The sequence below is a fragment of the Pleurodeles waltl genome, chromosome 2_1, assembly GCF_031143425.1.
Source record: "Pleurodeles waltl isolate 20211129_DDA chromosome 2_1, aPleWal1.hap1.20221129, whole genome shotgun sequence".
In the NCBI taxonomy this organism is placed as follows: domain Eukaryota; kingdom Metazoa; phylum Chordata; class Amphibia; order Caudata; family Salamandridae; genus Pleurodeles; species Pleurodeles waltl.
Genome location: NC_090438.1, coordinates 85,024,499 through 85,042,712, shown reverse-complemented (window position 1 = coordinate 85,042,712; position 18,214 = coordinate 85,024,499). Strand labels below are relative to the sequence as shown.

The 18,214-nt window shown below is 42.4% G+C and overlaps 1 protein-coding gene across 2 annotated transcripts in view; it reads right to left on the bottom strand.

Moving 5' to 3' along the window:
- Nucleotides 1-18,214, bottom strand: part of LOC138261417 (V-set and immunoglobulin domain-containing protein 4-like) — an 85,481-nt gene that overhangs the window by 30,531 nt on the left and 36,736 nt on the right. The window contains exon 5 of one of the 2 annotated variants that reach the window (XM_069210354.1): nt 11,918-12,067. The exons of the other annotated variant lie outside the window; for it this stretch is intronic. Coding sequence (XP_069066455.1) covers nt 11,918-12,067 — 150 coding nt within the window. The remainder of the gene's footprint in view (nt 1-11,917; nt 12,068-18,214) is intronic. 2 annotated transcript variants of the gene reach the window in all.

Here is an 18,214-nt window from a genome sequence, read left to right as displayed (position 1 = left end):
TTGGATCTGCCTATTAAGGACAGCGGGAGAGCCACCCATGTTCTAAGGAGTTTCTTGGTCTCGAAATTTATTTTCTCAAAATTCGTCCTTGCCAAGTCCCCCAAATCTTTTGTGATCTGAACTCCTAAATATCTAATTTCCTGTTTAACTAGCGGGGATTCATATGGCATATTCCAACACATAATCTCTGTCTTCTCGACATTAACGTTGTAACCTGACATTCTACCAAAACCTTCTATCACCAACTTAATTGAGGGGAGTGAAAAAGAATGATCCCCAGTGTAGATCATGAGATCTTCCACATACAATGCAACCTTCTTGTCCCAGCTCTTACTCTGAAAGGGAAGAATTTCCCCATTATTTCTCAGCAGTATTGCTAGCGGCTCAATATATAAATCGAATAACAAAGGGGACAAGGGACAACCCTGACGCGTCCCTCTAAAAGTGGCTACTTCTTGTGAAAGCACATCATTAATCAGAATTTTCGCTGTTGGTGACCTATATAGTTCTTTGACTGCTCTAATAAAAATGGTCCCTAATCCAAACCTTTCCATAACAACCTGCAAAAATAGCCAGTTTACCTGATCAAATGCCTTGGCTGCGTCAAAAGTTATTATTGCCAGAGGGAGCCTCTCTACTAAGGCCAAATCTATTGCCGCCAACAACTCATGAACTAATTCCTGTAGCTGTCTACCTTTAATGAACCCTTTCTGATCTGGATGTACTAATCCCGGGATGACCTTCCCCAGCCTTTTAGATAACAGACTTGTATAAATTTTATAGTCTGAGTTAAGTAGTGAAATAGGCCGATAAGAAGAGCACTGTGTTGGGTCCTTACGGGGCTTCAAAATCAAACAGATTACCGCCTCCGTCCAAGAACTCGGTGCATGCCCCCCTTCCAAGAGCATATGGTTAAACAGTTTCAATAGAGCCGGAATTAATTCTTCCCTCAGTACCAAGTACAACTCGTTCGGGAGGTCATCTGGGCCTGATGCCTTTCCTCTCTTCAAACCCTTAAAAATTTCAATTAATTCAGACCCGGTTAGCTCTCCTTCCAAGAAATGTAGAGCTGAGTTCTCCAGACACGGCAACCTAACCGTAGCCAAGAAATCCCTAATCTGCTCCTCAGAATTCCCACAACTCATCTAGATACACATTTTGAAAAAAAGAAACAAAAGCAGCCTCTATTTCTGATCTTTCTACACAAATCTGCCCGGTAACCTTAGACCTAATTGAAGAGATGTGTTTCTTTGAATGGTCAGATTTTACTTTCCAAGCTAATAATTTACTGCACCCTTCCCCGTATTCATAATGCGCATACTGACTAGCTTCCCATTTCTTTCTTTCTTGAACTTCTAATAAACACTCTAAATTCAAGTAGGCTTTTTCATATTGTTGCTCAAGTAACATTAATTGATCCTTATTCTCCATTCCCTGTGTGGCCTGTATAGAGTCCTGCAAAATAGCTATTCTAGTCTCAGCATTACATAATTTCTCTCTTTCCTCCCTACGCCTAAATGCAGCCAAGCTAATCAGCCTCCCCCTTATATAGACTTTATATGCATCCCATACAATTTGCAAACTAGCAGACCCGTGATTCACCTAAAAAAACTCTCTTGTATCTTTTCTAAACGTCTCAATAATCAGGTCATCCAATAATAATGAACGGCTTATTGTACATCGGAGCCTAGGAACTTGCGCCATGAAGGAGAGATACAACTTAACAGCCGCATGATCTGATAGATGTACCGGGGCATACACAATAGAAAAAACATTCCCTATCTAGCTATTTTGCAATTAAAAAAAAGTCTATTCTGGACTTGTGCCCATATTTCTTATTATGAAAAGTAAATCTGGGTCCTACACCCCCCTTAACCTGCCACACATCCACCAGCCCCAGGTCGAGTATCGCCAGTTTAACCAGTAACCTACATCTAGGGGAATTACCCGTCGCCCGGGTGGTGGATTTATCCAAGACCAGGTTCAATAATATATTAAAGTCCCCACCTAACACAACCGGGTACTTAGTTTTCAAAAGGATATTATACAGTTCTATAAATGAAGTAGAATCGTCCGTATTGGGACCATAATAACCTGCAATCGTAAGCCATAAACCAGAAAAACAAACCTCAGCCACCACCCATCTACCCTTTGAGTCAACGTGCACATCACCTATGCATAATCCTATCGTTATTTTCTCCTTAAAAAGAATAGCGACACCTTTAACCGGGCATAACTGATTAGTCACTATCCCCCACAATATCCATTGTGTATTTTTAAATACATTTTCCCATTCTTCTCGTGAGAGATGCGTCTCTTGTAATATAATCACATCCTCATCCGCCTGCCTGAGAAACTCCAAAATCTTCCTTCTTCTACGCTCGACCCTTAGCCCGTTGATATTCCATGAGCTTATTTTTAATAGTAAACCTTCCTGCTTACCCATCCTCTAAACAGGAAAAAAAAAGCTTCTTTAATGCTCCCCTTCTTTATTCGTGAAAAACCCATATTGAGGACTTTCATATTTTTTAACTTTTTTCCCTCCATACACCCACACCCAAAACAACACACTCCCCAACCCTCACCCGATCCCCTTATACCCTTACCCCAACCACCCGTGGGAACCCTCCCTTCTTTAAATAGGACAACCATAATTATCCCATAGAGCCCTCCGCACACCGGGCAATCTTCAATCATACCAACACAATAACATTATTGCGACGACTTTATCCGTTCTATAAAGGCCCTAACCTCCTCTGGCTCTCTTATGTTATGAGTTTTATTCTGCCACATAATCCGCAGGGCCGCGGGAAACCTCAACTGCACCGTTGCCCCAAAGGAGCGAAGCTCTTGCATTAATTTCCCCAGCTCCTACTGTCTGTCCAAGGTCGCTCTGGAAACATCTGACCGTATTCTGAAGGACCAGTCATCCTTAACAAAATTTCCCACCTTCAAGGCCTCAGACAAAATCTTCTGTTTTATTGAATAAGTGGCAAAATTCACTAGAATCCTTCTATGGGATTTCCTACCTGTGTTCTTTTTGAACGGGTCTCGGTGTATCCTTTGAATATCATCCTCCAATTTCAGGTGTGCTAAACCCGGCATTGTATCTTTTATCAGTGAAACAAAATATCCCTTGAGGTCCGCTCCTTCTGCCCCCTCCGGTACTCCAAGAATTCTAATATTGTTTCTTCTCATGTTGTTCTCCAAAAACTCTAATTTGTCCTGTAGAGCCTTCTCTGCACGCTTAAGATACAAAATATCTTGAGAGTTGGCCAACACCTGGCTTTTCTGCTGCTCAATGGCCTCCTCCATCTTGCCAACCCGATCTGTTAACTGATTAATCTTAGTCTCCAAAACCATGCACGCTTCCTGTATCTTAGCTTGATTGCTTTCAGAAATCTCAAACCTCTCCCGAATCTCTTTCGTGAGGGAAAGCAAAAGCTCATGCACTCCCCCATTACTGGGCTCCACAAGGGCTGAGGCATTAGACTCAGAAAGGGGACCCTGTACGGACAAGGAATCTTCCTTGCCCCTTAAAGAAATACCCCCTATTGTAGATAACTGGGCCATCTGTGCCTCCCACTCCTCCGGGGAATCCCGTTCCTGAACCGACGAGCCCCTCGAGGCCGATTGTGCTTCCATGGGAGCAGGGGAAATCTCACTTACTTCTGCCACGCCTGGCTGGAAGTATTTAGTTATTGAACCTGGGGTAGCACTTTTTCCCCCGGAGTCACCTCCTGTATAGTTCTACAGCTCCCCCAAACTCCCCTTTACTCGAGATTGGCCTCTCCTTTTAATTAGGCATGCATTATCCATGGTTATGTTACACTCCGGCCCGAGGGATCCAGACTTCCCTTTCCGAATTGCCCCAAGCTTACCAGTACCAACCTGAGGACCTTTCAAATAATGCTTGACCGGTGACATTAATGCTGGAGCAGCTGTCTCTCCTCCTTGCTTTTTTACTTCTATTAAATCCGCTCCAAAGAGTGTTCTCGGACCTCAAAGACTGCACCTAGAGGTGTATCGTCTCCCCTGACGCACGCCCCTTACCGCCTCGCTCCACACACCTGAGGTAGAATAAGACCTCCTATGTCTCTCTCCACATAATCCATCATTTATACATTTTCCTGCCAAAGCCGCGGCGCGAACAAAGGTATGGGCCAGATTTAAATACAGTGAGTACACCCTCTCACTGTCTAACAGGGAGGGGAGGGAAAGAGGAAAAAAATTATCCAGAGGCCCCCCCCCTCCCCAGGAGGCCAGGCTCACCTTGAGTCTTCCGCCTACTTAGAGGCACAATAATCTTACAGTCTCTGTCACCTTGAGAAGGGCTCTTGCATCAATAATGTCAGATACTGCCCAGAAATATGTCTTCTGCATAAGCGTTAGAACCAAAAAAAAAACATCCAGGATTCCTAGGGGGTAGGTGGTAGGGGTTTAATAGAAAGAAAAAAAACCTCCACAGAGAAAGAAAGCGCGTCCACAAATTCTACAAACAATCTCTCCAAGCTCCGGTCGGAGCCGCCGGCACTAACGCTGCCTCAGCGCGCCCGGCAAGCCCCTCCTCTTCCTGCTGCTTCCTGCTGCCGTCACGTCAGCTCGCCCGATGCAGAGGACTCGCGGCTCAGCTGCCTAGCTGGCCGCCATGTTCCCTCCCCGCATGTCGCTGCTCGAAAAACCCAGCAGTGTATTTTTGATTAGTTATTAAGTTGTACGGCTACCAATTTCACAGTTGCTTTCCCTAACAAGGATAGATCAGTTACTGGTATGTAATTGTCCAGGCCTCAAGGTCTGCATTGATCTGTTTTTTTGGAGATTAGAATTGGTGTGATCTGATCAATCGTCAGATCACTTGGATATATTCCTTTTTGCACCAAGACCTTAATTAATAGTCAGTATGATGCTAAATGAACTTTTATCACTTTTGCTGTTATTGCGTCCTGAAAGTAGTAAGTTGGATGCATTTGTTTTATTATTATTATTATTATTATTATTATTAGCATTATTATTAGCATTATTATTATTATTATGAGCTCCTCCATCAGTAATTCTGTGAAGGATTCCCACATTTTTAGGGTTTTCAGTTTGTGTTTTATTGTTGAGATGATTGTGTTCCTTTTGATGTTTGCAGCTTTATCAGAACAGAATGCTAGGAACTGATTGGATTTCTCTGGTTTGGGCCTAACCTCCATCTGTCACATGAACTTCAATACAGATTGCACTGCATTTCTAGAGTTAGTTTTGTACTCCTATATTAAGGATGCATTAGCATTTTGTGATTCTTCAGCTTGTCAGTTCTTCTCTAGAGATCTGAGTACTCTGCTGAGTATGAAAATATCTTAAATGAACTATGGTGTGCCAGGTATTTCTTTGGGATATTTATATTATGCTGGTGCAACAGAACTGGCAAACTCTTCTATTATTTTACAATAGCATTCTAACATGGTGTCAGTTTTGGTATTGGGGTACAACGTATCTAGTTTCAAAATTACTAAATTATTAATGGCCCTTATTATCAAGTTCTTTCCATTTATGATCCAATTTGTTTTCTTAATGTTGAGAGTTTTTCTGCATCTCTAACTCTATAAGGGATGTAAAAATTTATTGGAAAGTTGCTGATCAATTGACCTTGTTCAGGGGTAGACATCGGATACTTTCTGCAGAGGCCATAATGAGGTCTAGGATTCTTCCTGTGATGCATGTGTCGGGTGCAAGCATAGTTGATTCATGCTGTAAGTAAGTTGACCATTGTTCTATATGCAAATGTGATTTAGCATTTCCTCAGTCAATATTGAAATCTCCCATATATGTTGTTATGGGATAGCAATTGGTACGTGGAAATATATTCTGACAGATGCTCCAACAAATAACATAAGTGCTTTGGCGGCCTGTAGCATATATATATATATATATATATATATATATATATATATATATATATATATATATATAAAGGGTGTAGGGTGTGTTAGAAGAAATGGCTAATTTCAAGCGTTGGAAAGAGAAATCTTTGTAGAGCTGCAGTAGTTTCAATAACAGTAAGAAGATGTATGCTATATGTTGCTCTTACTGAGTAGTTATGATTGTGTACATGTAGACAGTAATTGAAAGACAAGTTAAATGTTGAGAAGTGAATAACTCATGTTCCTACTCGACAATAAGGTAGTAACTGAGAACAGGCATATTCAGACACTAAAATAGGATGACTCAGAAAGTGTGTTGAATTCATTATATCTAGTGCTTCGTGCAGACTGGCCTAATATGCCTCAAAGTGTTGTTTTTATTTTTTACTTTTTCACTAATACTACTTAGAATCCTAATAAAAATGCTAGATTCACTATTACTGTCTATCATGTAGTAACTCCAGACAAATGTTCTTGAATCTTTATAAAACCACTTGGTAATACTGGCTTATCCACAGTTGGTATGTTTAATTTACTTTAAGTCCCTAGTAAAGTGCACTATGTATGACCAGGGTCTGTAAATTAAATGCTACTACTGGGCCTGTGGCACTGATTGTGCCACCCTCTACAGTAACCCTGCAAACATGTCCCTGGCATGCCACTGCAGAGCCTGTGTGGGCAGCTTTAAACTGCCCTTTCAACCTGGCAAGTGCACCCAATTGCCAGGCTCAAACCTTCCTTTTTATTACATATAAGTCACCTCTTGGGTAGGCCCTGGTTAGCCCCAAGGGCAGGGTGTATTGTATTTAAAAAGTTGGACATGTATTTTAAAGTTTAACATGTCCAGGTAGTGAAAACACATTCACTACTGCGAGGCCTATTCCTCCGATACGTTAACATTGGGATTGATTTAAATCATCTTTTAAGTGTCATTTCTAATCGTGAAAGACAGAAATAAAAACTTATGGCTAAGTTGTATAATAAATTGTAAGTCTGAAAATGTTATTTTTGAAGGTTGGCATTTTCTTTCTTTAACCATTCTGTGCCTCCAACTGTCTCTGAATACCCATCTGAGGTTGGTGGCATCTGGGCTTTGTGCATTCCCTCTAGACAATCACGGACAAATGAAACGTGGGTGCGACATTTGCATCATGATGGCCCATGAGCAGACTGGTGCATCTTCCTGGGCTAGATGGGAGGGAGGAGCTGACATCTACACCTGAAAGGTCTGTGTCTCTCCTCACATCAAGGGCTGCACCACCACCCCCTTTTAAAGTGTCTGGAGCAGGGAAGGAAGGGAAGAGACCTTGTGATCTTCAAAGAGTTCTTTTGAAAGTTGCCCCCACTTCAGAGACACATTTTGGCATAAGTACTGGACCCCAAACCCCACCAAATCAGTTCACTTTTGGGTCTTGAGGAGACTGCCAAGAAGAGGACCTGCGCTGCCAGGAGGGACTTCCACTTTGCAACTTGCTCTGCTGTGTAGGCTTGCTGCCTACTGCCTCTGGCAGTGAGGGAGAATTGAAACTGCCCTCTACAACCTTTTTCCTACCCAAGAACTCCAAGGGTTTGTTGTCTTGCCCCCTGTTTTCAAAGTCTCGGGCCATTAAAAGACTTTGTTTTCACCAGTTCCAGCACTACACTCTGCAAAGTTTCAGCGTCTGCTGTTCCACTTCCAAGTCCAAACTATGATGTGTGCTCTGCATCGATCGTAATCGCTCATTTTGTGAGTAAGCTGAAGTCGCAGTACAGAGGGAACGCTTTGTGTGCGGACCCCAATGTCACCTTGACAACCAGGGATTTCCTTTGTGATGGAGTGCCAGCCAAAGTCGTGTTCAGGAGAGCGGGGCCAACTGTGAGCAAGATCGCTGCATCAGGACCCTGCATCCCTTTTGGAGTGCCGGGCTTGTCTGCTTCAGTCCGCAAACCTGCCTGACTGTCGTCAGGTGACTACTCAGCTCAGGAAGATTGCCATAAGACTGGCCCTGACCCAGGAGACCAATACCCTGGCTGTTGCTGTCAGAACGACGGTACTTTGAGATTGTGTGGTCCTTGAGGCTGATTGGCATGTCGCGGGCGGCCATGAGGGCCTTGTTGAAACACTGTTGTTGTGTCGCTAATGGCGCAAATATGCTAATTAGAAAATGATTAATGAATGTTATGTATTTAACCAATGGAGAACTCATAGAGAAATAATGTGCACATTTGAAAATGTGCCCACGGGGCATGTCAGCCACATAAACAAGATTGTACTAATATAACTGAAATTGTGTGAATTAATGAAAATGTATAAGAATGATGTAGTAATATGTCATATTGAAATGTATAACCTATGTTTTATATTAATTTGTAGAGTTAACTTAGCCGTGGATAAGGCCTAGCCTTTTTTTCCAGGCCGCACAAGAAGGGCTGAAATACTAACGCGCTGTAGAGAAGCAAATGCATGGTCTGACCCTGAACTGCCCGATTTTAAAGTTGTTAGCTAGAATTATCTGCAATGTACCAACGGACAGGAGATGATGAAGACAATTTTATACAATTATGTGTAGAGTAGGCTAAATGTACTTTCCCAGGACTTGAACAATGGAAGCACTGACTTAAGAGGAACATGCAACAATTTTGATACCTGAAGAGCCGGATGATGAGGACATCATATAGTAGACCAATGCTGAGAAATGACTAATATTAAAAGTTATAGACTTGATGAACTAATATTATAGGTTAAAGCTATATCTGCTGATTGACTGACCAATTGGGAATTAGGAGGATGGCTGGGAGACCCTAATAAAAAGTCATGACAAGGGGCTAAGACTTCAGATGCAGGAGAATAGGAGTGAGACGTTGATGGCGTAAGGAGACGCGGTTCGAGATTCTGTCATTGTGCTCACACTCAAAGAGCCTGATGCATTGCTGATCTATTGATGACCTGAAGACGAAGACTGACTTTGTTGCTGATCCATTCCGTGGATAGGTAGCTTTGATAATGTGACTGACTAATTTGTGCCTTTTCTTCTAGGTACCAACTGCAATGTTTTATAGTTTTCCTCGTAGCAAGATGTTTTCTAACTTCATGTTTTCTAAATTATTTTGCATGAAGTCCAACATGCTGATGCTAATCTTGGTTAGGTAGGTCCCCAAGGGGTGACGTTTGACAGTGACAAATGACTAACAAACTACTTGCTGAACTCTGTTATTGATGCTTCGTATTCATTTTTATTGGTTATGCTAAGTAGTTGAGCATATGATTTCTCAAGCACTAATTAGATGATGATGCATTGGTGTTCATTTGATGAGTTAATTTGAGAAGTTGAATAAAGTTTTATCTCATTAATGACTTAGTATTGTAACTAATAGGGAAATAAAAAATTGTTAAACGGTTGATGGAGTTGTGGTTATTCATGAATTGATGGTTATATCTTTTTGATTCTAATATTAGTAATTGGATTTGCTCATTGTTTAGTACCAATGATCACTACATAGCTAGGCTATTCCATGTGATCCAAAAGGTTCATCTGCCTATAAGCGTCCCCTTGAATGTTTACTTACTAAGGACCAGGCGTGTTAGAACCTCACTGGAACAGTCCTGCTTTGTGATCCCCTGACAGAGTCTGATGTACTTGGACTAGAATTATGGTAATAACTCTAGGAGAAGCACTACAGTTGCATACCTGCTTTAATTAAGTATCACTTGAGAAATAATGATTGTATTTTTGTTGTTTTGGTCTTATTCTAACCAGATAAAGATATGTCATTTTCCTAAACTGTTGTGGAGCCTCTGTTTTGTGTTTTCATAGCATTACTGTAATTAAGAGTTGCACAAATACTTTTCACGTTGCCTTTTAAGCTAAGCCTGACTGCTCTGTGCCACGCTATCAGAGGATGAGCACAGGTTAATTTTAAATGTGTTTATCTGACTTACCTGACTAGGATCGTGGTCCCTACTTGGACAGGGTGCATATCTCTGCCAACTAGAGACCCAATTTCTAACACCATTCTTCTAATTTTGAGTGATTAAAATCCAAGATTGTTACCAAAATTTTAAAGAATATGAATGTTATTGGACTAAATTGCATTCAGTTGGTGTAATCTATGATTCTATTAACAACTTGGCATACAGAGAACAGTATACACTTCCAGAGCTAAAGGTTCTAAAGAAAGTCAGCTTCTGGAAGGAGAGCGGTGGAGAACAGTAAGAAATGCAGGTTGCTTATAAGTAGAAGTGAAAAGAGCAGATTTAATTCAAATAAGTCAGTGAGCAAGGTTAAAAAACACCTAAGATATTCTTGGTGCTCGTTTATAAAGTTAACTCCACTAATAATCTTTGAGAGAATGTAAGTATTTACCTATGTGGTGTTTCTATAGCAAAAACCCAGTCAAAAGGCAATAGGTACCTCCACAGACTCAAAGGCAAATACTAATTTATTGATTGATCATGTGGTGTTCTTTAAAAAAGTGCATCACCGTCTCTTTCCTACAGTGGAGTAGGGTTGAGGTTGTTCTGTTAGACAGCAGGGTATTGTTCCAGATCAGTAAGGTGTCCTTGATGCAGGTGCCCCTAGATCCACACAAAACGGTGACCTTGTCAGCTAGATAGGCAAGGTTGCCAGTTGTGGAAGCTTTGTAGACGGTGTAGATAATGTTGAAGATGGTTGTGAAGAATGTTGATGCTGGTATGTTATTGATGCCAGTTCTAACAGTGGCATCCCTATTGAATGGTAAATTTCCTGATGTGTGTAGGATTCTTTTGTGAATCCCTACTTCAAATCTAGGCTTAACCCTAAAGCAATTGATTTCTGAAGGTTTTAGCAGGTCTTGGTCTGATTTCTCAAGGTTTCAGCAGGTCTTGCTGGATTTTGTAAATATGTTAAAAACATGCACTCCAAAACAAAACAATCTAAAAAATTGACAATATGTGGCCCACTGGTTGGACGTTTCGTAGTAAAGTGAAATGTTCTAAGGGCATCTGGATTAAGATCTAAATTAGATCGGAGTTCTTCAGTTCAGGGCTTAAATGCACATTGGTAAAGCAAGGAATACAAGTCAATACTGTTACTGGATGATTACTCTGAGATTTGTTGGGGGTAGGGAAGACCTCTGTCCACTGGATAAAAAATGTTTTCCCCATGATGAGAGAAAAGAAAACAAAAATTGTGCATTCGGCTGCTTTTCCCACTGTGTAGAATTGTACACGGCATACAATTCCACACAAGGGGGACAGGAAGCGTTAAAAGGTTACAGACAGATGCAATAGTACTGGAAATCTATGCCTGGGCTGACTTCCCAGACACACCATTACACTAGTTTTGTGAATTGCAAAGTGTGTTATAGTACGTCCAGATGGTGCTCTAGGACTCCTCCTCTAATTTTCTGCTTTTCCATGTAAATTGAGACCAATGTGTAAAATCTTTGGCCTGCACTTTAAAGAGGCCACGTGGCAAAAATAGCAGAATTAGATGGATGAGCTGAAAAATGGGCAGCCTATTCCTTTCCCACCTGCCAGGACAATGAAGAATAATTGTATTTAATGCAAAATGCCTCTCTTCTTGAGCACTAGCACCTGGTGCATACACTGATGTCTTGATTAGGCGAGTTGTCAACTAACTAATACTTCCAGTGCTTAATTGATAGTACTTAATCTGAGCCGGTGGATTGCTGTGCTCTGCGCCAGCACTTAATTGTCAACACTGGCACTTATGACAGTCCGTTTGATTGAAATGAGAACGCAACAACATGTGTTTCTTAATTAAATATACATTACAATGGCTAATAAATGCTGCCCATGCCTTTCTTACAGCTTTGGGGACAAGGGATAGTCTGAATTGCCACACTAGTAGGCGTTTGATGGTCAGTAGTTGTATGACACTTGCAGTGCTGGCAGGGGCAATGGGTGGTGCATGTTGCAGTGGCCTCATGAGGAGGGCCCTGGCACTTACATTCTTACAAGTTAAGCACTGCTGCCAGAGTTCGACCTCCCAAATGTTTTCGACAAAGTGATTTCAGTTTATATTTACCTTCATTAGATGTTCTTTTGTTACCAGCAGATGTCTGCCTTTTTGTAGTGTCTGTAGTCTGTGCCCTTTCTGTTTTGCCAGCTGTTTTGGTGGTACCAATTATTATTCTTGGAACTTCAGTACTATGGCTTGTTTGTCTACCGCTTTTATCTGATAAAAGAATATAAACGTTTGGTGTGGGTTAAATCCTGTAACAGTGGTTGAAGTATTGTGACGTGAAACATCTTTGCCAGAGATGTTAGTCCATTGATACAAACAATATACATCTCAGCTGATGTTCATCTCTCAAACTCACAACATAATTAAGCTCATAAAAGGTTGGACAAATGAGTCACAGAGATAAAAAAAACAGTAAGGGCCTGATTACGATCTTGGCGGAGGGGATTACTCCGTCCCAAATGTGACGGATATCCCGCCTGCCGAGTTACAAGTTCCATAGGACATAATGGAACTTGTAATACAGCGTGCGGGATGTTCGTCAAATTTGGGTCGGAGTAATCTACTCCGCCAAGTCATAATCAAGCCCTTAGTTCAGTGATTAAAATGCATTAAACCAGCTAGTACCATCTGGATATTTTACCTCTATTGATCCATTGTAAAACACTTTTGAAAGAAATTAGGGCAAATCATTGAGGGTCTAAAAAGCAGCTATTAGTAGTGAACTTCCAAACGCTGATTTGCATGCAAGTGCAGAGACTATTCCATATGCCTTTTGAAGAGGCCTGGTAGGCACTTAGGACCAGATGTGTCATTGTTAGACATAGCGATTATGCAATTGTGATTCTCTGCAAATCAGAATACGGTAATCGCTATTCCTAATGTATGAAACTCATATAGTTTCATTTAGCGATTACTAGTGGGTCGCATTTTGACCTGCTCATCAATGTTAATGATTAGTTTCTCCTCGATACTGGGGGCAGGGGAGGCAGAAAGGCATGAAAAGGAAAGGCTTTTCCTTCCCTTTTCATGTCTCAAAGTGCATTCCTGCAGTACGATCGCATCATAAATAACCGCGCACAGGCGAGTGTGCATCGAAAGAAGCTTGCGATGTGTCAAAAGAAGGTTGCGATGCGTCAATTTCACTCATGAGCGAGACCGTGCGTTGTTTCTCCTTGGGTCGGGTCAGCGTGTGTCGTTTCTTCTCTCTGCAGGAGAGTGATGCGTCAATCTGGACAGGCACTCTCGGGTCCGGGCAGGCTTTGCGTAGTTTTTACACGCCCAGTGATGTTTGTGTCAGAAATCCTGGCGCACGGTGATCCAAAAAACACGCAGTGTGGGTTGCTATCCCACCAGCCTCTGTCAGCGATGCTGCTCGTTGTTTCCCCAGCCGCGTGCGTCGATCTCTCAGCCGCGCTGCAGATGGAGCATCGATTTCAGCAGGGAAACCGACAGCGCGTTGTTTTTCTGGAGGTTGCGTTGAAATTTTCCTCGCACGCAGTCTGTGCGTAGATTTCTTAAACTTGGCCTGCCGGCTTCTCCTTTCAAGGCCCCAGGAACTGGATGGCGCACCACTTGGCAGGGCTGGAGTCTCAGCAGAGGCGTCAGGTGCTGGCAGAGAGAAATCTTTACTGTCCCTGAGACTTCAACAACAGGAGACAAGTTCAGTTTCAAGCCCTTGGAGAGTTCTTCACAAGAAGGAAGGCACATAAAGTCCAGTCTTTGTCCTCTTGCACAGGTAGAACCAGCAACTGCAGGATAGCTCCACAAAGCACAGTGAAAGTCAGGGCAGCTCTTCTTCCTCAGCTCTTCTCCAGGCAGAGGTTCCTCGTGTATAAAGAAGTGATCTTTATACACTGTGGTTTTGGGTGCCCTTCTAATACTCATTTTGCCCTTTGAAGTAGGGTTACTTCAAAGAAAAGTCTCTCTTGTTTGTGAAATCCTGCCTTGCCCAGGCCAGGCTCCAGACACACACCAGGGGGTTGAAGCCTGCATTGTGTGAGGGCAGGCACAGCCCTTACAGGTGTGAGTGACCACTCCTCCCCTCCCTCCTAGCACAGATGGCTCATCAGGATATGCAGGCTACACCCCAGCTCCCTTTGTGTCACTGTCTAGAGAGAGGTGCAACCAGCCCAACTGTCAAACTGACCCTGACAGGGAATCCACAAACAGGCAGAGTCACAGAATGGTTTAAGCAAGAAAATGCTCACTTTCTAAAAGTGGCATTTTCAAACACACAATCTTAAAATCAACTTTACTAAAAGATGTATTCTAAATTGTGAGCTCAGAGACCCCAAACTCCACATGTCTATCATCTCCCAAAGGGAATCTACACTTTAATCATATTTAAAGGTAGCCCCAATGTTAACCTATGAGACGGATAGGCTTTGCAACGGTGAAAACCGATTTTTGCAGTATTTCACTGTCAGGACATGTAAAACACATAAGAATATTTCCTACCTTAAACATACAATGCGCTCTGCCCATGGGGCTACCTAGGGCCTACCTTAGGGGTGTCTAACACGTAAGAAAAGGCAAGGTTTAGGCCTGGCAAGTGGGAACACTTGCCAAGTCAAATTGGCAGTTTAAAACTGCCCACACAGCCATTGCAGTGGCAGGTCTGAGCCATATTTACAGAGCTACCATTGTGGGTGGCACAACCAGTGCTGCAGTCCCACTAGTAGCATTTGATTTACAGGCCCTGGGCACCTCTAGTGCACTGTACTAGGGACTTACCAGTAAATAAAATATGCCATTCATGGATGAACCAATTACATACACATTTTGTATAGGAGCACTTGCACTTTAGCAATGGTTAGCAGTGGTAAAGTGACCAGAGTAACAAAAACAGCAAAACATGAGTCCAGCACACATCAACAACCTGGGAAACAGAGGCGCAAAGTTATGGGAGACCACACCAAGGATGCCAAGTCTAACAGCCTATATTAATTAAGCCGATCTGCCTCCGGTGGGACAGAAGCCACTAGACACCAGGGATTTTTTTTTTATTTATACTGATAAGGGGGGGGGGGGGCGTCCCCTTAGGGAATGGTCGCTCCCCGGGGAGGGGGGGGCAAATTGTTTTTAGGCCATTTATGCCCCCCTTGTGGGCAGATTGGCCTATTTCTATTAGCCGATCTGCTCCCAGGGGGTGCAGAAACCACTTAGGCACCAGGGATTGGTGTGTGTGTATGTGTGTGTTTTGTTTGGGGGGGCAGCCCCTTGGGCAAGGGTCGCTCCCCATGGGGGCACATTACTGTTGGCCATATCTGCCCCCCTTGGAGGCAGATCGGCCTTTTTTGGAAGTCCCATCTGCCCCCAAAGGGGGCAGAAAGCCAACCAGAGGCCAGGGAAGATTTATTTTTCAAAATAAGAGGGTGGGGGTATGGCCACTTGGAATGGTGAGGGCTACACTTTTTGGACTTTGGGAGGCTGCCATGTAGAAAAATCCACAAGACCTGGACACATCTGAAAACTAAACATCTGGGTGAGCTCAGGATGGTGTGCTTCACATGCACCCCACACCATTTTCTTACCCACAATGCCCTGCAAGCCTTCAACTTTGCTGGAAATCACAATTTTTTTCCACTTTTTTGTGATGGAAGCTTCCGGAATCTGCTGGAATCCACAAAATTCCAACCACCCAGCATTTTCTCATCTATACCGATAACAATTCTGAACCAGCCTAATTTTTTTTTTCTCAAACTGTCCTTTTGGACACGCTTTGGTTCCCCCTCAATTTCATGTTTTTGGCTCTTCCCTGTCACATGCATTTGGCCCACCTACACAAGTGAGGTATTATTTTTACCAGGAGAGTGAGGGGAACGTTGGGTGGTAGGAAATCTGTCCCTGTGCAGTGATCCCACACAGAAATGTGGGAAATATTTGATTTTTTAGCTAAATTTGAGGTTTGCTGAGGATTCTGGGTAAGAAAACATTGGGGGATTAACGCAAGTCACACCTCCCTGGATTCCCTCAGGTGTCTAGTTTTCTGAAATATTTGGGTTTGGTAGGTTTCCCTTTATGGCTGCCGAGCTCAGGACCAAAAGCGCAGGTCTCCCCCCGCAAAAACGGGTAGTTTAGTATTTGGTAATTTTGATGTGTCCTCATAGTGTTTTGGGACATTTCCTGTCGCGGGCGCTAGGCCTACCCACACAAGTGAGATATCATTTGTTTCGTGAGACTTGGGGAAATGCTTAGTGGAAGGAAATTTGTTGCTCCTGTCAGATTGCGGAGCTTTCTGTTACCGAAATGGAAGGAAAAAGTGTTTTTTTTTGGCCAAATTTTGAGGTTTGCAAAGGATTCTGGGTAACAGAACCTGGTGAGAGCCCCACAAGTCACCCCATCTTGGATTTCCCTAGGTGTTTAGTTTTTAAAATGCACAGGTTTGGTAGGTTTCCCTAGGTGCCAGCTGAGCTAGAGGCCAAAATCCACAGTTAGGCACTTTGCAAAAGACAGGTCAGATTTCAATGTAAAAATGTGGTGTCCATGTTGCGTTTCCTGTCGCGAGCATTAGGCCTACCCACACAAGTGAGGTACCATTTGTATCAGGAGACTTGGGAGAACACAGAATAGCAAAACAAGTGTTATTGCCCCTTGTCTTTCTCTACAATTTTTCCTTCCAAATGTAAGACAGTGTGTAAAAAAGACATCTATTTGAGAAATGCTTTGTAATTCACATGGTAGTATGGGCACCCCGGAATTCAGAGATGTGCAAATAACCACTGCTCCTCAACACCTTATCTTGTGTCCATCTTGGAAATACAAAGGTTTTCTTGATACCTATTTTTCACTCTTTATATTTCAGCAAATGAATTGCTTTATACCCGGTATAGAATGAAAACCCATTGCAAGGTGCAGCTCATTTATTGGCTCTGGGTACCTAGGGTTCTTGATGAACCTACAAGCCTTGTATATCCCCGCAACCAGAAGGGTCCGGCAGACGTAACGTTATATTGGTTTAAAAAATCTGACATTGCAGGAAAAAGTTACAGAGTAAAACATTGAGAAAATGGCTCTTTTTTCACCTCAATTTCAATATTTTTTTATTTCAGCTGTTATTTTCTGTAGGAAAACTTTGTAGGATCTATGGAAAATTACCCCTTGCTGAATTCAGAATTTTGTCTACTTTTCAGAAGTGTTTAGCTTTCTGGGATCCACCATTGGTTTCACACCCATTTCTGTCACTAATTGGAAGGAGGCTGAAAGCACAAAAAATAGTAAAAATGGGGTATGTCCCAGTAAAATGCTAAAATTGTGTTGAAAAATTGGGTTTTCTGATTCAAGTCTGCCTGTTCCTGAAAGCTGTGAAGCTGGTGATTTTAGCACCGCAAACCCTTTGTTAATGCCATTTTCAGGGAAAAAAACACAAGCTTTCTTCTGCAGCCCTTTTTCACATTGTTTTGAAAAAAACAAAATATTTGCTGTATTTTCGCTAATTTCTTGGTCTCCTTCAGGGGAACCGACAAAGTCTGGGTGCCTCTAGAATCTCTAGGATGTTGGAAAAAAAGGACGCAAATTTGGTGTTGGTAGTTTATGTGGCCAAACAGTTATGAGGGCCTAAGCGCGAACTGCCCCAAATAGCCCAAAAAATGCTTGCCACCTGAGGGGGAAAAGGCCTGGCAGCAAAGGGGTTAAAAAAAAAAAAGAAAAGTTTTGGTTTTTATTTTTTAGGAGTAAGCAGTGGTCCTTGGGCCCACTGCCTGCTCTTAAAAATATTTTACAAACATTCACGAAAGGGAAGGGGTTCCTTTGTGAATGTTTTACAACCCCATTTCGGTCACAAAACATTCTTACTTACCTCTGTGATTTGGTATTAGGAAGGGACTCTCTGAACACACCCCTTCCGAATAACAAAGTGGTATGTTTTTCCAGTTCTATATTGCAATTTGGTGATTTCTAAGCAAATTGTGATTTGGAATTCATTCATACCAAAATGCATTTTTCTGTTTGCAAACGGTCCAATTCTGAGAACGGGGCGATTTGGGACTGGAAAAATACATGATACATCTAGCCCTTAATGTAATCGAGATTGTCAAAATACAGAATCGTCTTAAAACCTGTCTGGTAGGTGTTTTAAAACTCCCAGTACTCTCCTAAACGTTTGACACCTAAAATAAGGATCATCATTGGAGGACAAAACAGTAGAGAACATGTTAGATTTATATTGTGTGTGTAGGAAACTGGATGGTGAAGGCATTGCCGTGATCACCACGGAGGGCTCGTGTTGCAAACACCCAGAACATGCTGCATAGAATCGTTCTGGTCGAACTTCTTGCAAATTAAGCCTGGGTGAAATTTAAATTATGCTAGCATGATCCACGTAAATTTGGGGATTTTGCTTTACACTTCTGAAATGAC